The following is a 23,748-nucleotide window of genomic DNA, read 5'->3' as shown; positions in this document are numbered from 1 at the left end:
GTAGGAACTGTATACATGTGCTATATTTATATACCAACATATGTCTGGCTCTACTTAAAAGCTAGATTTTGACCCAGTGCACCTCCTAAAGACCTCCCGGCAATAGACCCACTAGCGTATTCCCATATTAGAACACAAAATTAGTAAATTACATAAGAACCTCCACAGGGTAAGGCCAAGACTTGTGGGGCTCCAACAGGTCTTAGGACAGTTGGCCATCAAGACTTGAGTAAAAGTATGCAAATAATGTCAGCAAAATGTACCAAACATGTCCGAAGTGAAAATACTCATTATACAGAATGGCTAGTGTTAAATTGGACATTATTGTTGCATTCCATCCTTATTATTAATGACTATTTGTTTGTTTTTTTGTGTGCAAAGTGGTGTAAAATTGACAACATTTCAATCTCAAATGTGCTTCATATAGTAATATAACATGGAAACATTCACATAGAGAAACAAAACATCTCAAACTTCCATCCATCTTCAGTCCAGCTGTATACTTTTATCAATATTAAAAATATTATTATTATGATATATATTTTATCATACTTTCATAAGAGGTTCTAATAATTCAACTCTTTGCTTTTATTTTGACGACAAAACATTGCATTTTCCGTTTTTCACCCGTATGAATGCTGCCTTTACACAGCTGCTCTGTGTCTCCCGGTGTACTCTGGGTAAATGTGGATGATTGCAAAAATGTAAACAGTCGACATACTGTAGCGAGCTAATATCCTGCTGCAACGACCAACGCACAGTTACAGAGCGACAAGCACACTGTCATATGTATGTAGATGTATCCATAGGAAAAGTAGGCCTAGCGGTGGGTGGCTTTCCTTGCACCATGGCAAGGTGGATATCTGCCTGTAGTTGCACAGACATCGTAGTTACAGATATTATGTAAACACACGCACATCCACATAATATACCACATAGGTATTAGTCGATGCAAATCAACTTAGACAGGTTAGTTGTGATAAACAACTTTGGTTTGTAAAAATGAATACAGGCTAATCCCCCATGGTTCCAGCCCCCTTCTTGTTAGACGCTCATTGGCTGTTTGTGTTGCCTTTACTTGCTATCGGAAATATTACCATCTTCAATTATATGCCATTATGTGCCAGTTATTACAGCAAAAGCGTGCATTGGGGATCAATAACTCTCTAAATATATCAAATAATCCATAATTCACCAAAGGTCCCTTGATTTTTCCACTCATTTGAAAAGGCACAACACTTATATGTGGATTTGAAAAGCCCTTATTTAATAAATTAAAGTGACTTTGCCCACAAATTACACATTAATATAGGCTATTTGACAAGTACATATTTATTGTCATATTAAGGTGTTGTTGATGTATACAGGCACATACTAAATATTATAATAAGTCAAGCTTGTAACAAGAGGGTTACTGGTTCGAATCCCAGCTTGGGCCCTTCTGTGTGGAGTTTGCATGTTCTCTCCGTGTCTGCGTGGGTTTTCTCTGGGTTCTTCGGTTTCCTCCCACAATCCAAAGACGTGCAGGTGTTAGATTAATTGATGACTCTAAAATTGCCCGTAGGTGTGAATGGTTGTCTGTCTCTGTTCGTCTCTATGTGCCCTGCGATAGACTGGCGTCCTGTCCAGGGTGTACCCCGCCTCACGCCCGATGTCAGCCACCCCGCGACCCCGACAGGGACAAGCGGTTGAAGATGAATGAATTAATGAATGTAATTGACAAATGTTTCCTTAATTATAATTGAATATCTTATTAATGGTTTAAGCATTCCTTCTTAATTGATTATTAATGTACAGTTGAATGCGAACACTTTAAATATAACTAATTAGCAAATAAAAAACTAAAAGAAAAAAAAACCCTTCTAACATAGAAAAGGTTTGGAAAAAAATAAGAAAATAAGTAGAAAAAGGAGAAGAAATAGTAAATATATGATGAGCATATTCAGAGACTTACTGTCATAGGATAAACTCTTAAAACTAAACTTAAAACGCCCTTAGGGGCACACTCACACCTTTTATTTTGTCCCGACCAACAAACAGGGAATTCAGGATTGGCCAAATGTCCCTTAACGCAGCATTTGCGTTGCTCCCATCAGGCATTGCGGCCATAGTCAAGCAAGCACCGAAGAAATCAGGAGTCACCGGTTGAGTACATGGTTGAGTATAGTTGATATAATAATATTATAAATCACACCACAAATATTAATGCGGACTTCACAATACAGCAAGGTGAGTTAATAATGTTTACTGCGGTTAGTACAAACAGGCTGTGCAGAATGTCTAATATTTGGTTGCTCCATCGTGAAAGGTCAACCTTTGCCTTATGATGCTTATTCTATGATGCAATCAGGGCTATCACATACACTGCCACACTGTATCTAATCTGTAGCTGACCGCATTGAAAAAAAGTAGTGTGTCACAATATTCAGTACATGGACCATGTTTGGTGTCTGGTCGGAATTTGTTCATTGATGATTTGTGAACAGCCAGCAACAATAATTATCTCAACTGACAGTATAGGTATATTTAGTGTACTTCTATGCTTATTGATAGATTGTTACATAGCTTACAGTTATATGTATTGTGTCATGTCGTCCTAAAATTATAAATGTCATCCCTAGTATGTGCGATCGGATTGATGATGTCATGAAGCTGTGTTGTGAGTTGTCTGCCCATCAGCAAATCCAGACCACCGTCAAAGGCTCCGGGAAGGGAGCGGCAGCAGCTGGGGGACTGGCCTTCGCTGGGGGGTTAGTCGGGGGTCCTCTTGGCATCGCAGTGGGTAAGTGGAGAGAAATGCAACAGTTCCTCTAAGTCAGAGGTGCCCAATTCCGGTCCTGGGGGCCACTGTCCTGCATGTTTTAGGTTTCGCCCTGTTCTAAGACATCTGATTTGGCTCAGCTTACTGCTCTAGTGATGGGCAATGCCACCCTGAAGCAGCAGCTTACGTCTGCTCTTCTTGGGTATATCTCCAAGGAGCTCCAGGCGGAGGTGCACTATGTGGATTAGTGTCTGTGGGAAAACTGGGATAACCTGACCGAGTGGCGCATATGCTCAGGAGGACTGAGTCTTTAAAAAGAATGTGAACTGTTTTTATGAAGCTGGAGAGACTTTATCAAATGTGATATCATGTGTTGTAAAATTGCACAGGTGCCATCACAGTCCTGGTAACAGGTTACACTGGGTAAAATGAGGTCAACAGATTGTTGTGTTTAAACAGCTGTATAACCGTATTAATTTATTTTGAGAAGTGCACCCATTAGTTGAAGGAATTGTTTATTTATTAAGCCTTAGTAACACTTATAATCATGGTTCGCCTACACTGAATATGTACCTAATGACTCCCAACTGTACAATGTGAAATATTTTGATTTGATGATAATTTATTAGGTTTAAGGCAAGGTTGCTTTGCATTTTACTGATTTCATAAAAAAAATGTGAGAATTTCTTTGGTTCATACAGATTTACATAGCACACTTTGTCATGATTAAGTCTGCACCATCTGCAATCGGAGTGTTATACAAAAGTGCTTTATGTTTCATGGCAGTTCACTCTGCTGCTGCCATTATAAAACTGACATCTTGAGAAAAGGAAAAAAGGGTCCTCCATTCTTTTAAAATTACCGTTTAATCTGGCTGATCTTACAAATGCTATCCTTACTTTTATTGTTTGCAACTAAAATGTACCATGTGCTAGCTTTTGTGAAATTTTTGATTCCCTTGTTGCAGATTTGTTCTACCCTCCCGTTTTTAGCATTTCCTGTCCACAAATTTTGCCTGACATTTTGATTCCTTTTTTCTAGGAAGCACTCTGTAATTTTTTACATAAGGTAATGCTATGTGCAAAATTCATTATGCATTAAAGTGATGTGGAATGAGAGGAATCTATAGAGATAACATCAAGCTAAATAATGCAGAACAATGGAAGAAAAAGACTCACTTTTTACAAGTGGAAAGACGCATAGATCAATCATAGATTTGGAATTATGTCTTTATTACTATAGGCACACATTAAATCCCATCTGCGACTCTCACACAGAGCCATCTAAAAATATATATTACATAGAGGAACTGAGAAGTATCTATCCCACCACGACTGTGTCTTCCTCAGGGAATTCATAGAAGGGAACCTCCAAGTTAAGAGGAGCCGGTCCCTTTCTTATTCTTCCTGAAGCATCATAATGGGAGCCATGGCAAGGACAGTAGTAGCCTCCGTAGTCTCCGGCGTTGGCGATGGGCACACAGCCCAGATGGGTGCACACTCCGAGGACTATGACCCACTTGGGGTTAATCACTCTATCCTTGTCATGCTGGGGGTCACGCAGTTCCCCAATATTCACACCCTCCTCTGCGGCGATTTCCTTCTCGGTGCGGTGTCGCACAAACAGGGGCTTTCCTCTCCACTTGAAGGTCATGTTTTTGCCTTCAGGGATGTCACCGAGCTTGATCTCAATCTTGGATAAGGCCAGGACATCTGCTGATGCACTCATTGAGGAGACAAACTGAGTGACCACTGTCTTGGCTGTATACACAGTAACGACAGTGCTAGCTCCAGTGACAAGGTAAGAGAACAACCTTCTTGACTCACTGCTCTCCTGTGAGGATTTGTTGGGGTCGATAACATCGGAGCGACGGTAGTCTGAAAAGTCAGGAATCTTGATATCTGTGTGGGCGAAGCGGATTCCCACAGGAGCTGGAAATGAGACATGAGATGCTATTGAAAACATAATAGTTCTAATTATAATCAAAGGTAAAGACTTTTTTCTGGTGCATTCATGTGACCTTGGAAACTTCACTTATAACATGGTAATAAAAAATATAATTCTAAGTTTGGATTCAATTGATTGAGTGATATATTGTATGAACATAACATTAGTCTTTGTTACAGATTACTTCAACCAGAAAAACAACATTACACCCAGTCTGAATAATGATTTGAATGTTTTCCCCACATATCATGAGGCACATCAGTTCATGACCAGATCTAGACACATCATGATACTATCAGTATCGCTGCCACTAACAGATGTTGTTTTGTCCAAACAACAGTACAAAACCAGCAAATCTTCACATTTAATCAGATGGAACCAGTGAATAGTCGGCATTTTCTGTTGATCAACTAACCGAATAACAGAGAAATTGTTTAGCTGGAGGTAAACAAACCTGTACTGGATTCATTACCCCTTTTATACCAGTATTTTCTTCTGCACAATAACCAGCCATACCTATATTGTGTGACCTAAGTAGACATTTCAACTGTACTGGCATATCAATGCAAAACACAATGTACTACGTACTGACCCTTTCTGTCAGGTTTCAGATGTAAATTACAACCTCAGCTATTTCCTGCTAAGCACAGAATGTTATTTACAGAAGAATCAGAATAAACTTTACTGCCAAATATGTAAACGGATTACATACCAGGAATTGTACCTGGTGATTTTGTGCTTAGCAGATAGACATATAAAATATACAGAAAGAATACACGTATTTTAAGAAATTACACAAATAAGTTTGGAATTACAACTAAATAAATATGATATAAAATAAAGTGTGCACAAACAGTAGCGTTTGTCAGCGCAGACAAAGAGGGTAAAAATAAAGATACACCAAATACACACGTTGTCTAACATTAACGTGCTAACTTATCAGTATGAAGGCAGTAGGTTACGCTTGATCGTTACATCACACGTCCGTCGTTCGCCCTTACCCGCAGCAGGCACCAAGTCCTTGACCCCAGGGGACACCAGGCTTCTAACTGTGTGTTTTGTCGCCTGCAAGTACGGGGAAAGAGCCCCGGGACGAACCGCTATGGACATCATATTTGCCCAAAATTATAGACCCCCACACCACAGCCGGTAGCACGACCAGAACACGACTTTGCGGGGTAGAAATCCGTGCACCACTCTGATGTGCTTTACCAGAAACCCGCACCGCCGTTACAACGTTCCGCATTACGTACGCTCTGATACTGGCGTCCCTTTCATTCCCCTTTACATATCGAGCTATTACATAGTTATACCGTTTTTAATTTATAACATAATTATAACCTTATATACTTAGAGATCATCTGGGACAATACTTTCACTACAAATTGCTAGAAACCATACATATCTTTAAAATATCGGGTCATTTGGTACAGGCATTTTTCTAAGTCAGCTTTATCTAAGCGGTCTTCGTGATGTAAACAAGGGTCCTAAGAAAAAATATGGGTGGCTAGCTACACAATGGTAACCTAAGCGAAAAAATAAATAAATAAAAATGAAAATACCAAAAAGAAAACTATTCCTTTTTATTATTTTTGCGTATGTGGCATTTTCACTCTACGCTGCGTACAATGTGTTCTTCAGCACCAAAGTAATCTCCCGTGTCCACAGGGTGGTGAAGAAAGAGACGGCAGCCCTCCCGGGTAACATTCTTTAAACTTAGCACAGCCGATATCTAACGTCAGCTACTATTGCAAATAACAATGCCTAACAGACAGAAACTCGTGTCCATGGGCTGAATGAAGATTGTGTGTTGTGTTTCCCAGGTGGTGTCAGAGATGGCGGTGCTGTTGCTCCATTTTTAGCAGGTGATTGGAACCCGTGGGAGGATGAACAGGTGGATTACAACTCTGCTCTGACCAAGAAGAGGGAGGCCTTCAAACAGTACGTGGGCCGAATTGACAAGAACAAACCCAAAACATACAAGGTACAAATCTGGGGGAAAGCTGCTATAGGTAAGTCACGAGATGCTGTTAAATCTGTCACAGCCTGCAGGGAAGGTCCGTGTTTAGATTTGGGCGTGAAATGAAAATAGTGTGTAACTGAATGCATAGCTATTAAACCTCACAGAACTAGATATATATTAAAATAACATATATTGTGGGAATTATTTATTCGTATTCATATTTATCGAATTAATCTGAGAATCTGGATGTTATTATTACGTTACAGTGTTATTGCAGAGGGCAGGACGAGACTTTGGTGATGGAGGTGAACAGTGTTTAGATAGGGAGATTTGTATTTTACAGTTGTGCATGTGTTTTAAACAACATAAATAATATATAAGAAATGTACAAGACATCTTGAATGTCTTAGAAGTAGATACAGTAGTAATATTAGTATTAATCATAGTTGTGTAGCTCAGAGTGTAAATAAAAGTCAACCAGATTAAAAGAGCAAATATCAGAGGAACAAACACCAAAATCAAACCATATCTCAAACATTTACTGCAAAAAATATATGTAACTAATAATTCTTCTTTACTTGAAACTAAATTCTTGTATTACAGAGGAATACAGTTTTAATAGACCCTGTAAGAAAATTACATCCTTCTATTTATTATTTGGAATGATAATGGTCCCTTCCCCTTTGCTGGTTACTTAATTATTCACATGCAAGTCCAAGTGAGGCCAGATTGTGCTCAGTATCTACACATTGTATAACACCTGATGGTATCAGGAGTGTTCATAGGCAATGGAACTTCACCTGTTGACACTTTTACTCCTCTAGCAAATGGCATTGAACCCCTTTTTTCTCCTCAGGACTTTACCTTTGGGAACATATATTAGAGGGACCCCTCAACCCTACTGACAAGATTGCACAATGGCGAGAGGGAGAGTTGCAGTTGGGAAAGATTGCTTTCAGGTAACAAGTCAAAGATGGGATTCTTCAAAACTTCCAAATGCAAGCATGTACTCCGCTTTTGGGACTATGTGAAATAAACCACATTATACAGTATAATAACCACTTAATAAGACAGAGCTATCAAATTTACCTTTTCTCCCTCCATCCTTGCCTCTCCATCATTAGTTTCTACACAGGTCCTGCTGTGGTCCAAGGTCATGTCCCTCTGGATATGAACAGCCTTATTTTGGTTTTGAACGGCCGCGAGCAGCAGAAGGTCTCTTATTCCTCACGGTGGTTGGAGCATGTCCAAGCGTTGGTACGGTCCCACACAGTGTCACATGTGGCTGTGGTCCTGCTGGGCAATGAGCACTGTAACAACGACTTCATTGCCCCATATTTAAAGAGAAATGGTGGCTTTGTGGACCTGCTCTTCCTAGTGTACGACAGCCCCTTGGTCAACGACAAGGATGTCTTCCAGTGGCCTCTTGGTGTCGCAACGTAGGTTATTTCTTAGTCGTGCGTGTGTGTGTGTGTATATAAAATCAGTGCTCAATATCAGCACACTAAACTGCAGGTTGTCTTTTTTAAATAATTCATTTTGTCTGACATGTTGCTCTGTTTTGCTCATCTCTGTGCAGATACAGGCAGTTTCCTATGATCAGGCCGAATGCCCAACTAATTACCTCCAACAGGCCATACCTCTGCAATTTTCTAGGAACTGTTTACAAAAATTCCTCCAGAGAAACTCTCATGCAGGTGCTGAAACAATCTGGTATGGACAAGGAATGCATCACCACTGCCAGGGAGAAGTAAGTCATTGTTTAGGACTGATATGGAATGATGAAGGTACTTTTGTTAACAGTCATTGGGGTTCTCGCACTTTCTGAGACATAAAAATTCGATGGCTTTCAAATTATTTTCAGGGTCGTATAAGGGGAAATTCATGTAAAATTCAATTTCAGGGACTGACATGACATGACATTAGTTAGAATTAGAATGTATTTATGTACAGAGACCCCTGTCACTTATACTTGAATTGTGTTATACTTCCATGAAAGCACTTTATTGATTTTATTTTTTGTTTCACCAAAGGGGAAATTATTTTGCACAGCACCATACACTTCCAAAAACAACAGCTCAAAGTAACATCATATAACACTACACATTCAGGCCAGTTCAGCAAGACCTCCTAATTAGGACAGCTATGAGCGTTTTTTTAACTTATTCAATTATAAATGTAGTTGAAGCCAGAAAATGAATTGTCTCGCTGGAACTGTACTGCGATATATCTTGCATATTTATTAACTTTATTCCTTACCTCAGGTGGCTCCCTCAGGAGACGTCAGACAGTCTGAGACGATATCAGACAGCTCTGGCCCAGAGCGAGCTCACTCTGTGCCCAGTCGGAATCAACACAGAGTGCTACCGCATCTACGAGGCCTGCTCTTATGGCTCAGTGCCCGTGGTGGAAGATGTACTGACACCTGGGACCTGTGCGGCCGGGCCCAGCTCCCCACTACGCCTGCTCAAAGCTGCAGGAGCACCCTTCATTTTCATCAGTGACTGGAAAGAACTGCCGGCCATCTTGGAGAGGGAGAGAGGGATGAGCCAGGAGCAAAGGGTGGACAGGAGGAGGAGGCTGTTGGAGTGGTACGCCGGCTTCCGTCAACAGATGAAGGAGAGGTTCACTGAGGTCATCGAAGAAACTTTCTTCAAAAGCGGCTGACCGTGGTGCTTAATTAACAAACATTTGAAAGATAAACAGGGGTAGATGTTCAATATTGGTTTAATTTATTTTGTGATTTGTTGAGAAATGTGACATACTACTGGTGATGTGAACCTGATGATGTTCAGTGTAATATTGCTGTGGGGGTAATATTAAAAAACAATGTATGTATGTTGTAAAGCTGCCATTATTAGTCAGTAAAGGGCCCCATTATATTTCTGTGTATTGATCATCTCAATGTTTACAATGGTGGAATGTCCAGGCGTTAAGAAATACTAAATGACAAACTGCCTTTTTGCAATTTGAAGTCCTTATATTGTTTCAGCCATGTTTTGTATCCGTTTGTACACACTTAATATTGTGATTTTTAGGAAACGCTAAACATTAGGAGTAGAATGAGATAATGTGTTTTTAAGCTTTGTTAAAAAAATTGTATTTAGAGCTATTATTTTGTAATGTGAGCGACTTGAAAATGGATGTTGTTGGCATTTGTCACTTTTCTGACCAAAACATAACATTATTTATTTCTTTGTTCTATTTATTTCAGTGGTGTGCTGCATGGATTTATTAAGACAGTGCAAGAAAATAAATTGGTGTGGAATGAGAGATATTAGTTGATGTGCTTGTCCTGGGCTTTTATTTTTCCCTGCAGATGGCGCTGTGGACCGGTTATTTTCTTTAGTGGATACAGTGATCTCAGTTGAAATGTAAGGCAAAGGCTTTTGGTGTGGGGAGACCTGTCAACTAAACTGAATGAACACATATCAAGTAATATAATGATAAAAGCATGGTGGTATCTTTAACGTTTGTTAAACTTTTACTAAGAATGTATTTACTATGCATCGTCTTTTTGGAATATTCAGTGAATAACTTCATAATAAAATATGTGATGTTATATCACCTATAATAACTCACTTGTATATGGGAGTAGCTACGAAATACGGGACCCCTGAGTATATATAAACTGTGGGCCCCTACATATTGCTGGATATCGGTATATTTCAAACATATCCTGTGTATGGGATCTTATTTTGGATTAAATAAGTGTTAACATAATTGTAAAGCCTTAATATCATTGTGCGCATGTACTTCTGAAAATGCCACATTTAAGCCTGGGTAATAAAAATTGAAACACTACATAATGGCAGAGGTGCCGCTTGCCAGCATGCAAGGCAGGCAGCTGTTGGGGTCCAGTATGGGGGGCCCCAAGGGCTGACAAACTTTAAACTACAGCAGTGGAAACAACTAAAATGTGCACCTTTGAAAGAAAAAAAAAGTTTACATTTCGCAACTTTTTGTTGGTGTCAGATTATTTATAACATAATGGCGATGAACGCTGATTTAAGGGGCCCCCTGTGAATTTAAGCCGTGGGCCCAAACAGACTCTAGAATCACCTCTGCATGATGTTTTTCCATTACAAGTGATACTAAGGAAAACCATTATATAGACACTGCAGAAGCCATTAGTTACAGTGAATATTCTGTTCCAACTGCTGACTAATATGGACAAATAATTAAAAAAAAAAAAAAAAGTCTTCAGATTTGGGAGCAGGAGTGTCAGTCCACTGGTGTCCACTAGCTGCATGTGAGTGCAGATCCCTCCCTCTCCTCTCCCTGCCTGGCTCCAGCTCCAGCTGCTGTGTGCTGCAGTCGGCCTGCCCTGTCTGCCTCTGAGCCTGCTGGGAGTTTGGGGGGAAGAAACCGTCGAGGGAGAGCGAGCAAGGGGGGGGAGTATGTGTGTGTGTGCGTGTGTGTTTGGGTGGGGGTCCTAAACTGGAAGACTCTACCAAAAAGCAGTCGACTTTAAAGACCTCCAGACGGGTTGTTGGCACTACTTTTTTCCACAGAGAGCGGCGAAAACCCGCCACGGAGACCCTGAAACTTGCGTGATTGTTTTTTCTTCTTCTGTGGTAGCAGCAGCGGCGGCAGTGCTGTTGCGCCGACTGCTCTTATACTTTGAGTGGATTCATTGGTTGGAGCAGCATTGCGCAGTGGCCCCGCTGTATCCACCGCTTATCCAGAGGGAAGAGGAACAATGAAGAACTAAACGTTGCCTGCTCGCTCCAAGTCGCGCTTGTTGCAGAGTTAAATCCTTTTCAAAGTGTCGTGTTTTTTGACTCGCGCCACTTCTTTTACCCCCGCGTTCAGTTTTGTCGTCTTGTGTAGGATGCGTCGCCCGTTGTAGGATCCCGCTTGTTGACAAACATTTATTTCCATTACAAGAAGTTTACAACAAGCTTCGGACACAAGAAGACGGAAAATGTCCACGCCGAGGTTCAAAAAGGATAAAGAAATCATCGCGGATTACGAGAGTCAAGTGAAAGGTAAGGAAGAGTAGACTAGACCAGGACCAGGCTAACGTTAGTTCACCGCTACCTGCGTATGAGTCATACTTAGTGGTGTGGTGTGTTACATTTAAAAAGTTGGTGAAATATGACCTCCTATTGGGGTTTATTCTAGACCAACAATCACATCTTTTAACCAGAACATACAATCTTAAGTAGGCTTCTGTAAAATGACTCATAGTCCTGGTACAATTGAATTGCATGTCGGTATGACAAAGGTTTGAACTTAATTAGCAAAATAAAAAGATTGGTAATTCAGTTCAAGAGTGGCTTTTTGTACTTGCAGTTTTGCATGTGAGAGCTAGTGAAAGTGCTAAGCAAGCTTCACCATTTGCCCCAAAGAAGAGATCCTTTTCACAGATTATAGCCTAGTATGGGGCAATCTGCTATGTTCAGGTTGTATAGTCCAATCAGGCCAACAATCTGTATCTGCTGCCTGAGACGCATTTGACTACTACCTCTTGGTCTGGTGCATTTGGCTATGTTGATGTGTTGAACAACCTGTTACTATCAAGAGTTGGTGTGAGATTGTAGTTACCACACTGTTCCCACGGCATTTCAGCATGATCATGCTGAAGACAGGAAGAGCACATGTTTGGACAGCACACCTGTATTGAGATTCTGTGAGTTGCTCAGGGGCACCTCGGAAGAGCTGGTTGCTTGTGCTGGGTAATTTTCTACTATTGTATGCCTTATCTGTTGTGCACATTAGCCTCACTCCTAAACATAAAACTGCCATGTGCCCTGATTTAGGTGAGTGATTTTAAAGGTGTGCAAGCTGCCATAATGATGCCACCCTAACTTTTTTTGTCTCTTGTGTCTCTTTCAAGCGCCCCCCCCCCCCCCCCCCCCCCATGCACGCAGAGCAGAGTTAGTTTATTACTAGATAGACATGCAGAGGAAAGAGGCAGTTGCTGCTCCAGGGTAACCATGGGGATTTGGATCCCAGCCAACCAGCTCTGTTCCGTTGCACCTTTAGCATTCTGGAACACCACAAATTCACATCATGACACGTGTGTGTGTGTGTGTGTGTGTGTGTGTGTGTCGTGGAGTTGGAGAAGAGAAGGTGCCGTTGCTGCTAGAGGAATTACAAGACTGCATGTGTTTGAGCACAAGCTCTCATTTGCAGGGAATGTTCAGCACCCGTTCTTCCCCCTGTGAGGATGACTAAGGGTCTCCAGTCTATAATAGAGGATGATGGACACTCTTCGGGAATGCTGAACAAGAGATGACAAAGCCTCCCATTTGCATCGTGCACAACCCAGCAGGGTAATAACGACAACCTGATGCTGCTGAGAATAGCTGTTGCTAGATGGGGCCACCAGAGCCTCAGTAAATAAATATCAAGGTGTTTTGTTTTGTTGAAGCAGCCAAATTCAATTCTGAGGTTAATGCGCTGTGGCACGTCATGCGTTGTAAATATCCTCAAAGGTAGTGCATAGCTATTTGCATAATGTACTGTACTTGTTCCCTTTGCATTGCAAATAGCTTAAGATATTGAATTTTAAAGTTTCTTTATTTCTTCATCATTCAAATGTATTTTTTGTGGAAACACATTTTGAGTTTGTATTCAAACTCAACTGTTGTTAACCATGGAGAGACATTATGTTACATATTTTCACACTCAGCATACCCAGACATACTGTATCATCTCTACAAATCTATGTTTATAGTGTTTATGCTTGTTGTCAAGCAAAACAACAAGTCTTTAGTAGATCAGATGACTCCTGCAAATGCAAACCCTGATTGTTCTGGAAAAATAGCTGCCAGGCTTGTTGGGATGTAAGCTGTTAGCAGAGGAAGAAAATGCACTCAGTCCATATTAAGTATTCTGTTTTAGAGCGGCTCCTGATTTTGCAGCTGTAAGTGTTTTATGAGTTAAGAGTTTGCGGTGATAATGAGTGATATCACATCTGCAGTGTAGATAGCCAGAGGCAGCTTCAGGACATTGATTACTCAAGAAGTAGAACGACAAGCAACCCAGAACAGCCCAATCTCATGTTTGTTCTTTTGGCCCAAATCCTCTCTGTCTCACAGTTTGAAAGTTCGTTTTAATTCACACAATGTTTCGAAAAATCTCCAGGGGCCAAGTTTTCACTCATCTTAGGTAACCACTTTGATCTGTATTCTGACGCCTTCTGTCTCAATTCTTACAAATGACATTGGGGCGGCCGTCTGCCATCATCCATCCAGTTATTCAGCAGTTATGCAGATTTACATCAACATCATTTTTTTTTATGACTATACATTTTCAGTATTTGTCAATGTCCTGACAGCAACAGTGTGCAGAATGGCATTGATATTCAAGGCAGTAGATGTGAGGTATTAAAAGCCTCCCTACGATGGCTGACACTACTGTTCTCAGGCTCGACTTGTCATTCAGCTGACATTCACTTCTTAAGTACCTCCAAATAGACGTTTTAACCCTCCTAAAGATAATTTTGGCAATTCTAGGAAATGATCATTTTAGTGAAAGAGCTCTGTAGCATGGGGATTTCATTTTTGCTAATTGCTCAAATCAGCATCTACATAGAGACTCAACTTGTTTTGGAAAAACAAAAACATCAAGAAGATTGGGTTAAGACAGTGGAATTTGTTTGTACTTTATGGTGCGCATCAGTTGCAGTCAATTTAATCCATTTAAAGCAGACCAAGGGAGGGTTGTGGGTACATTGGTATTCCCTGTGGGCCTCCATTTCTGTGGACTGGTGGACCTGGGCATAGCAACACTGCCGTGTCTTCTCTTGTGCAAAGTGTTGGTTTGATGTCAGGCTGTGGCTTGCTGTTTGTGGCCCGGGGGTCGTGACTCTGATGGCAGAACCCCCTTGAGCCCCCGTGAGGGGTCCTCTCCCGGATCATCATAAAGGCTGCCCCCTTTGACCTGCCTCCACTGTTGTTTGAAATCTGAGTCCCTTTGCATACTCAAAGAGAGTGGTCTGCCCACGTTTGTTTGGGATTTAAGGCAGGAAGGTGTTTGGAGGTGGTCTGGTGAATAAATAAGATTTGTCTTGTGGTTAAAAGTCATTACTTTATTTAGAATAGTAATAGTGGGACTGGGAGTCAGTGTTGTCCAGTTGCGTCAAAAAAACGATGAGCATGTATGTGTTGATCACTGTCCTCCACGCATTCCAGATGTCACACACACGTGACATCTGAATCATTCAGAGTCAAAACGGTAACTTTGCTTCAAATTGGTCTTCCATGTTTTAAAAAAATAAATCCAGACTTCAGCATGTAATGATGTAGAGAGAGTGGTGTGCTGAAAATGCCTTCTCTTTATTTAGAAAGATTCTTCAACGCTCAACGTGCTGAAAAAAAAAACTAGATCATGAACTGGGAATGCTTTAGAGTACTTAAGCAAATAGTGTCTTCAGGGTAATAAACACAAACAGTCACTTGTAGAGAGCTTTCACACAAAACATCCTTGAATCTCTTTTTCTTCACAGCATCATTACAGTCAGTATTTAATACAAAATACAACAGCCTATAGCCATTCTGCGTCGGAAGTTTTTAGTTACAGTACAATATCATGATGTTACTCGATGAGTAACCTAAACTTATCAGTGAATTCTATCTATTGACTAATAGGGGATTGTTCTAACCAGTGCTTTGCATCAGTAACCCAAAATTGGCCTCACCCAGGGGTTGAATGGGAAAATTATGGAGTAAATCGACCTCCGGTACAGTAGGTGGCGCTCCGCAAACATAAAGCTGGACCGAATAAAGCTTTATTTCTGGTTAACCTTTGTCAAAATCACAAACAGCCGACATTTGGACAAAATTACGTTACTTGCCGTTAAGAAGTCCTCCCTTGGTTTAAAGGTAATGCTCTATTATTGTTGTTTTTTTCACGTTGTTTTTGCGCCGTTGTTTCCTGGTTTATTCCATTTCCTGGTCAAAAGCCACGGAGCGGGGCGCATGTACAGACAAGAAGCCCGATGATAATATGAGAACGTTGTTTACATGCACGAATAATCTGGGAATAGAAGGAGTTCTCTAGGTCTGTTAACCGGGGAGTGTCAACCAGTGTCTTCACCTTGGGTACAAGTCCATCTTTATGAACAGATACACTAAATAATACAGATTCTTTAAATCAGACTCCAGCGTCTTTATATCACAACTAGTCTCTTGATTAGTAAATATTGTTAATTGGGAGTTTGGGAGCATTAGAAGATATGAAGGCAGCCGTCACTATAACCTGACCTTTGTTGATAGTCACATTTTGTCCCATTGCCACTATGCTGGAGTTGTAATGGGATGAAGGTTCTCTCTCTCACTCTGCATGTTAAGCAATCCAGAAATCTGTTGTGGGTAAATAAGATACGTAAAGATGAATGGCAACTTGGTAACCATTGCTTTTGTGGGCCATTGAAATGTTACATGTGAAACTGGATAAATGCAAAAGGCTCTAATTTAGTAATTTAACATTTCCTCCCACGGCCCAAAGACGTGCATGTGTTAATTGATGAATCTAAATTGCCCATAGGTGTGAATGGTTGTCTGTCTCTGTTCGTCTCTATGTGCCCTGCGATAGACTGTACCCCGCCTCACGCCTGATGTCAGCTGGGATCGGCTCCAGCCCCCCCGCGACCCCGACAGGGACAAGCGGTTGAAGATGAATGAATGAATAAACGTTTCTTCTTTCTGGCCTTTAATGAATCTAAATAGCCTTGCTACATTATTTCATGTAGCCAAGCAGGCGTTGGCATTTGTGTCACTGAGGGCGCACTCACACTGTCCTTCCGCACCCCGCCAAAACCGTTTTTTCGGGTCAAGCCTAGTGCGTTTGACCAGTGTGAGTGCACCCGCTCCACGCATAACTGCGGCCAGCGTCCACGGCCCGCCTGAGAGGCCTACGGCGGTTCTGACGTAATTTATGTGCGCCTGTTCGGACATAGAAAATAGAAGGACGGACCATGCGCGGCCATTTAACAGCAACAACAATGGCGGCAAAAGGTTCACGTTGGTGTGATGCGGAGGTGGAGTGTTTACTGCAGATTTGGGCGGATGAAGATATTCAAAAACAGTCGGTCTATGGAAAGATTTGTAAACAAAGCGACGCATCGCGATGACTTCAATCAATGCATGTGACGGCGTGATGACGTATGGACAGCTAGAAGCATTTGCGCGAGGCCCAGGCAGTGTGAGTACAAACGGCCTGGGGCGCGGGGGGAGAGCGAGGGGGGACAAGTACCCTAAAGCCCGCGGTGCGGAAGGACAGTGTGAGTGCGCCCTAAAACAAATTATTTTACACTTCCTGCAGAAGTCTAGTTGTAGCTAATACTCTGCTGTTGATACTGGTTGATCTGTGATGCCGCATCTTAGCAGCTCCTCAAAGGTGTTGATGGAGGTTAGAGGTTGCAAGACTGATGGAATCCTGCCCCCTGGAGCACTTCTCCACAACCTCACACATCCATCCACACACTCACCATCTGTTTTACTACCCCTCCTCCTGTGTGTGTCTGTAGTGTGTTTGCGCCTAGTGGTATGGCATGGGGTGTGGCATTGGTGTGCGTTTGTGCGCATGAGTGTGCATATGCATGGGTGGACGGCACCATCTGTGGCCACTCACCCTTTTTTGCAGTTTTAATAAACTCAGCTGAGCACAAGCAAGGCTTCACTTTTCCTGCAGTGATTTTCATTGAAACCTTAAAGGCCACCAGGACGTTACTGAATACATGAATCATACAGACTGGACTGAGAACCGTTCTTTTGACAAAGTTGCTGCACATGCCATATTTTGTTGTAGGTCCTGTAGGTGGTGTTGGGGCATCTAAGAATCCCGGAGTGGGACTAGAGTGCCTGGTAATGAGCTGGATCTGATTAAGTCTGTAGCTGTACTTCATTAGCTAATAGAAGATACAGGGTGTTAATGAAATTGGATTGTGCTTAGAGAAAATAAAATCTAGGCATTAAAACTGAGTTGAAAAAGGGAAATTAAATGGAGTGTTGGAGGGGGATTTAGATCGATTTTGGCAACTTTCTTGACAACTTTAAATCCTTTGAACCACTGCTGGGGCCCGGCAGATGGACAGACAGGAAGGCAGACAGACACAGTTTGACCATCAGGCCATACTGCTGTCTGCCACCCAGTAGGTCTGGATTAAGTGGAAGGAGATTGGGGGATGGGAAGGGATAGTATGTGGTCAATGGAGGAATAAGTGAAGGCAGAGGTCATAAGCTCTGACTTGGTTGACTTGTTTTAATCTGCGTCCAAGTGTGTTCAGCCCATTCATCTGCCAAATGTAAGCCGTTTATGTGTTTAGTGGTGGCAAAAGCTTTTTTAGATGAGCTCAAACTATGCTAGAAGTCGCAGGTTCTTATTTCCTGCGTTCACTTAAACAATGTGACATCTGCCACTCTGGCTTCCTCTTTTCTGTGTTAAAGCTTTGAATGACGACAATCTGTTCACAGGCTGTGTCTTTACTGTTTGGCTCAGGTATCCCAGGTTCATCAACCTTCCGGGAACCAAATCTTAGTTTTATGATGAAGTTCTTCATCCACACCCACTTTCAAAGCCTCACTATGCTCAAGATGTTGCCTGAACTCTATATGGGACTGCTTCTCGTTACATTTACTTTGAATTTTTGGATATATGAATAGTTTTACCCAGGAACTCTCATGCTTTGTAAACAGTTTAATTTCTATGTGATAAACTAGTTAATCATTAAGTCATCAGATTTCACACTGTTTTTACATCTTCGCCACTAATTTGATTATGACCCAAGTAAGTCACATCTCTGATTATTGAAACAGGTCTGTGGTAACACGTAAATAAGGTTTTCCTACTTGCATTAAGTTTGTAATTGTACCAAGTACAACCAGAGTAACAACCGGTTTACTTATTTGTCCTGAGTTTTGGATTTGAAGAAACAGTGGCATAGCTGTATCACAGTAGGCAGTAGTGGAAAAATGTAGCCGATATTTTCGGAAAACAGCCAAACAACAATACCACAAGTTTTTTCTATCCCTATCTTGGTTGAAGCATCTCTGCAGGCGCACTCACACTGTCCATTCATACCCTGCCCACGCCCGCGTCACGGTTAAAGTCTAGTTCTTTTGACCAGTGTGATTACAATTGTACCGCGCCCAGGCACAGCCGGTTGAGAGAGGTGGGCTTTTGTAAAGCACGGATGCACATGTACAGGCACAAGCGTCGCAGGTGTACGAGCGGGAGCATTGATGGTGGTCCTGATGTCTATTTTAATGCGCGTGTTCTCCGCGACGGACATTTAAATAGATGCGCCGAACGGTTCGCGGGGGATTGATGCGGAGAAGGTGTGTTTACTACACATTTGGTCAGACGAAATGTTCAAAAACAGTCAGACAAAACTAAATCTCCAAGGGGTGATGACGTACAAGCGGCCCAGATCATTTCAACTAATGTGAGTACAAGCAGCCCTGGGCCTCAGGGGGAAGAGGGAGGGGAGACAGTCACCCTAACACTGTTATCACTTATTGCTCCTTATCACTTATTTAGTTTGTACTTATTTTATTTCAATATGCTGCTAAACTGCACGGTGCGTGTTGTTGTATATTGTATATACCTACATTTAACCACAATGTCCGTTGCACTCTGTCACATCTAGTTCATTGTTTGATTTATTTTATGTTAGCTTTATTTTTATTTAATTAATGTTAGCTTATTGTTACTCTGATCCTTCCCCGTCTTTGTATTGAAACTGTTGCACAATAATTTCCCTCGGGATAAATAAAGCTTCTTGAATCTTAAATCTTGACTCTAAAGCATGGGGCATGGTACGAATGGAAAGTGTGAGTGTGCCCTGCATACATTGGCACATTACTGCCACCTTTAGATCAGTGGCATCCTGTGCAAGGAATGGGTATTGCATCAGCCGTGCACATATGCGAGATCAATACAACAGGGACCCACTCATAGACAAACAGCCTCATTGTGCTAATAGAGGTCAAAAACTTAAATAAACAACAAACTTTTATTCTCACTACCAACACAGCTTCTATAGACTCTGGTTGCTGGGTATTGACTGTGAAAAATGTAAAAGCCTTATGGAGGCACTGTACACTCTTCAGGGAGGACCAGTTAGAAAATATGGATGTCAACGAGCTAGAAGCTTGTTTCAGTGAGCCATGCATTCGTCCTCAGTAAAACCCACTGGAGTGGTGGAAGGTGGAAGGCACCAGTACAAAAAGTACTAACAAGAGTGTTGTGGCAAGGCTGCTGATACCAGCCACCTCTGTGCCAGCGGAGCACCGGTTCTTCACAGTGGGTCTGATCATTAACAGAATGTGAATGCGGATTTAATTACATTTTTGTAAGGAAACAATGTTTTAAAGTTGTGGTTATGAAAAAAATAAACTGTGACTGTTTGATTGAGAATCATTATTGGGTAGGCTGTATTGTTGTGCATTATTATTCCTGCAGGAAGATGCGCTTAAAAATAGATTTGGAAAAACAAGTGCTCGACTGGCCCTTGAGGAATTGATGCGATCCCTCGATCTTGGAGTTAACTCCTCGTGCCCATCCCTACCAACAAGTTATAAACTTTAGTTTTCCTCTAAGAAATAGGCTAATTTTGAGTGCCTCATTGAGAACTCCAAAGTGATAAGAAGTGCCTTTAAAAACTAAAAGATGTACAGTCGCTTAGTAACTACAACAGAGAGCTGAAGTCACCTTATCTGATCCCGGGCCTCCACACTATACACAGATATCCACATTGAACTGCCTTCAGCTGGCGTACTTCCCTGCTTTGCTGAAACAATGCAATTCAAAACAATCTAATGTTTGGCAGGAATGACAACTAAGCAGCTTTTATTGTGCTGACAAATCAAGCATCGTCTGCGTTCGTCAATAGCCTCATTTCCTGCACCTGACAAAGACAAGCCAAATTACAATTTACTGAATTGTAGAAAAAGATAATGTTCTTATATCATTCCCACTGCATGCTTAGGTTAGTAGTAAATGCATGTAGATGTGCAGTACTAGTATTTTATGCAAAAATAATACAATTCTGAAATCAATCCCTGTTGTCAGCAGTCGAGCTCCTTTACCGATACTTTTCATCGTTAACCGTTTTATCTCCCTATTGTCTTGATGCAGACTTTGAGTCCTGGCAGTGTATAACTCCCAACAAGCTCCTTTTAGTTTTAATCTCTACCGCAATTTCTTGAAAATGTTTAAATGCCACTGTGAAGTCACGCATATCTGACCTCAATAATCTCACAGAGAAAAAAAAAGATTCTTTTGGGTCTGATAAATGAGATGCATGCAATGTGATTTACATGAAGTGTAAAGTTTCGCACATTCCTCCCTCCTCCCTCCGGACTGACGAACAGAAATTTAATTTACTGATCACACGACTCATCCAGGTCCCTTCCCCCGTTTTCCTTTCTTCTACCTTGACCTCATGACCTGAGGGAAGCAGGCTCTGAGGTGGCTGCCCTCCTAATCAATAGTCAGAGACCACCCCTTGAGGCATTGCTGTCAAGTTGGGCTGCTGTCACGAGGAAAAGTTTGGGGGCGGGGGGGTAGTGTTATAAAAACAAGCGGTCATTGAAATGTCAAAGAAAGGCTTCATCCCCTTTGTGTCTGTAACTAGGATTGATTATAGCTTAAAGCCAAGAAGGAAACCCTGTCTTATACTTGAAAATAAAATGCAGTCTTGCTGCTGCGTACATCCCAAAATGTCCAAACTGTTTCATGTGGTAACGTCTCCCTCTTGTCTCTGGTTCCCTCAATGCACTCTTGTCTGTTTTAAGTAGGAAAGAGTTTCTCATAGTGTCTCAGCTCTTAGAGCATCAGCCTTACAATAAAGGCTTATTGGGGGTTGCAGCAGGAGGAGGCCTAAGTCGAGTATGCAGCCATTGCTGGTTGTCTGAGCAGCCCCAGGCAGGTCCTGTGAGCTCTGGCCTAAACTCTCCTCCACCCTCCCCCGAGATGGAAACTGGAGCCATAGCTCGGTTCCAGCCATGGACTGGGGAGCTTGAAAAAAAAAAGAGCCATTTACGGATAAAGATCTGTCAGCCATGTTCCTCCACTGCTCATTGTGTTCCACTGCCAGTGGTCACACATGGAGAAAGTCTCAGTCTTTCTCTGTCTGCATCATGCCCCTTCTCACTCACTCAGTTTCTAAGCTTCAAAGAGGTTTTTTCTTCTTTGCTAATAGTTCATGTTCAACTGTAAAATAAACTAAAGGTGAATGATGTGAAGACGTGTTATGCATTAATAGTTCTTTATCTTTTGAAGAGTTTGTGAAGCTTTTACATTCCCTGAAAACTCTCCAAGCTTGCTTTGCAACGTTGGTCAGTCGTTCTATAAATAACACAATCATTTTATTGTCATGAGATCTCATGTCATGCGGTTATTATGCAACAGATGAAATTGCTTTCTTTGTATCTTCTTTTTGCCCATGGTTTACAGTCAGATGAAAGGAAGGAATGCGACTGAGTCATCAACTATTTCTGGCACACTTACACATTAACACAAAGCAGACTACGTCATATTAGAAAGAGTTGATAAATAAAATGCTCCTATCATGTAACTTTGCTGGTTCTCAGTTTCTGTCTGTCCTGCCCTTTATTTCCATCCTCTCACTGACCCCCTGCTGTCAGCCTTCTGTCCAGGACAACTTGACCCTCTGGTCACCAAACCACTGACCTCTGTGCCTTGACCTTAATCCTCGGATCACAGCTCTGTTCAGATACGTACATGGGTGTGCCTGTCGTGCTTGAGATCGTGGATGCCCGTTGACCATTGAAATTAATAATTCATGAGTTGTGGCTCCTATGTTTTTTGAAGTGAGAGTGAGAGGCTGATAGCATAACAAAGTCGTAACCACATGAATCTCCTAATTGTTTTAATGATGTCTACATAAGGTAATCCTGGGAAGGAAGCATGGTAGAATCGCATATAGCTGCAACTCAGTTCTTGGAAATCTTTGTCACTATGTTGCTTCTTCTTGGGGACTTTATTTAGGTTAAGCACATTGCTCTCTGTAAGAACAAGTCCCTGCAGTCTCCGGATAGCCTATTTTATTATAGTTCAATAGGAGTGGCATGAGCTGCAAAGTTAGTTTTTTAGATCAGACTTCTCTGGAAATAGAACAAGTGTGACACTGTCCTGGTCTGCCCCTTCTCTCATAACCCTCAGTAGAGCAAGGCCTTTCTGACAGAAATGGTCATGAAGAAAATAGTATGGAGGACTCTTTCTTTTAATCTCCTCCTTAATTATAGATTGTGATCTGCTCTTGAACCAGGATAACAGAAATTGCTGAAGCACCATTATAGCAGGGAGAATAAGATTGTTTGGAACAATTCAACAATGTCCACACACGTGCAGGTGTGTGTGTAGGTTCGTGTGTGTGTGTGTGTGTGTGTACGCGTATACACATACACTTGCTCAGTAAGCTGCCCAGCGTGGAAACAGACACTGCGGGCATGCCTCATATATCTTACTTTTTAATCAGGCAGTGTGGAGGAAGCTACCGTCTCCCCTGGGGTACTGTGATTTGTCCTGTTTAATGGCGTGTCACAGGGGTGTGATGCATGGCAACCTGGCGTGTGTGTGTGTGTGTTTGTGAGTGTGCCTGTGTGTTTGTGTGTGTGTGTGTGGCACAAGCATGACTGGACTGTGGTGTCTGTCTCTCGCTCTCTCTCTCACCAACACAAACACACACATGCACACAAGTACGGCCTCTATCTCCCGGCTCTGTGGGGGACAGAATAGAGAAAGCCCTAGTCTTGCTCACTATAGTGTAGAGAAACAAAGAGCAGTGAAAGCTGATCTGTCTGTTCTTTTCTTCTTCCTCGGTCTTTGTCCCTCGCTCTCGCACTCTGAGCAGCTGCCCTTAGGTCCATCACATTCTCTGACCGTGCTCGGCTCAGATCTCAAGTAGTAAAGCATTGGGTGGATTTGTGAGGCTATGCCCCCTGCAGGCAAAACGGGCATTGGATTTCACCTGTCCTGTCTTGTCAAGTTTGTGTTCACACAGGGACGATGACAAAAGCTTTTAATGAGACAAACATTTTTTCAGTGGAAGACATGTCATCTCAGTGTCTGAGAGCCAGTCTGAGAGCCTGCTCTCAGA

The 23,748-nt window shown here is 41.9% G+C and overlaps 4 protein-coding genes across 9 annotated transcripts in view; 3 read left to right on the top strand and 1 right to left on the bottom strand.

Annotated features, from left to right (window-relative positions):
- Positions 1-2,110: 2,110 nt before the first annotated feature.
- On the top strand, positions 2,111-3,883 carry LOC310949871 (protein C19orf12 homolog). The gene is given in 4 exon segments (XM_083917469.1): positions 2,111-2,229; positions 2,622-2,808; positions 2,811-2,867; positions 2,869-3,883. Coding segments are annotated over 3 exon segments (384 nt in total). The 5' UTR covers positions 2,111-2,229; position 2,622; the 3' UTR covers positions 3,010-3,883.
- Positions 3,884-3,972: 89 nt separating this feature from the next.
- LOC310949870 (cytochrome b-c1 complex subunit Rieske, mitochondrial-like) lies at positions 3,973-5,990 on the bottom strand. The gene is made up of 2 exons (XM_083917468.1): positions 5,710-5,990; positions 3,973-4,692 (listed from the first exon to the last, which is right to left on the bottom strand). Exons 1-2 carry the CDS (start codon positions 5,819-5,821, stop codon positions 4,082-4,084), a joined length of 723 nt encoding a protein of 240 aa, XP_083773594.1. The 5' UTR covers positions 5,822-5,990; the 3' UTR covers positions 3,973-4,081.
- A 237-nt stretch (positions 5,991-6,227) lies between these two features.
- On the top strand, positions 6,228-9,889 carry rxylt1 (ribitol xylosyltransferase 1). Its single transcript, XM_083917463.1, has 6 exons — positions 6,228-6,408; positions 6,532-6,720; positions 7,528-7,630; positions 7,796-8,110; positions 8,251-8,421; positions 8,936-9,889. The coding sequence occupies exons 1-6, from the start codon at positions 6,261-6,263 to the stop codon at positions 9,336-9,338; spliced, it is 1,329 nt and encodes a 442-aa protein (XP_083773589.1). The 5' UTR covers positions 6,228-6,260; the 3' UTR covers positions 9,339-9,889.
- A 1,190-nt stretch (positions 9,890-11,079) lies between these two features.
- Positions 11,080-23,748, top strand: part of srgap1a (SLIT-ROBO Rho GTPase activating protein 1a) — an 84,224-nt gene continuing 71,555 nt past the window's right edge. For all 6 annotated transcript variants that reach the window (XM_083917452.1, XM_083917451.1, XM_083917450.1 and 3 more), the window contains exon 1: positions 11,080-11,662. In XM_083917452.1, coding sequence (XP_083773578.1) covers positions 11,599-11,662 — 64 coding nt within the window. In that variant the 5' untranslated portion in view covers positions 11,080-11,598. The remainder of the gene's footprint in view (positions 11,663-23,748) is intronic.

This window comes from Echiichthys vipera (genome assembly GCF_963691815.1).
Source record: "Echiichthys vipera genome assembly, chromosome: 7".
Taxonomy (NCBI): domain Eukaryota; kingdom Metazoa; phylum Chordata; class Actinopteri; order Perciformes; family Trachinidae; genus Echiichthys; species Echiichthys vipera.
Note: the sequence above shows the minus strand (reverse complement) of the source record. Positions and strands in the feature narration are given on the sequence as shown.

Coding starts and splice junctions, on each gene's coding strand:
- LOC310949870 (XM_083917468.1), bottom strand. CDS start 5,821: ATGATGTCCATAGCGGTTCGTCCCGGGGCTCTTTCCCCGTACTTGCAG. Junction 4,693..5,709: donor GGACTTGGTGCCTGCTGCGG/GTAAGGGCGAAC, acceptor TCTCATTTCCAG/CTCCTGTGGGAATCCGCTTC.
- rxylt1 (XM_083917463.1), top strand. CDS start 6,261: ATGAAAATACCAAAAAGAAAACTATTCCTTTTTATTATTTTTGCGTAT. Junction 6,721..7,527: donor CTGGGGGAAAGCTGCTATAG/GTAAGTCACGAG, acceptor TTTTCTCCTCAG/GACTTTACCTTTGGGAACAT. Junction 8,111..8,250: donor TGGCCTCTTGGTGTCGCAAC/GTAGGTTATTTC, acceptor ATCTCTGTGCAG/ATACAGGCAGTTTCCTATGA.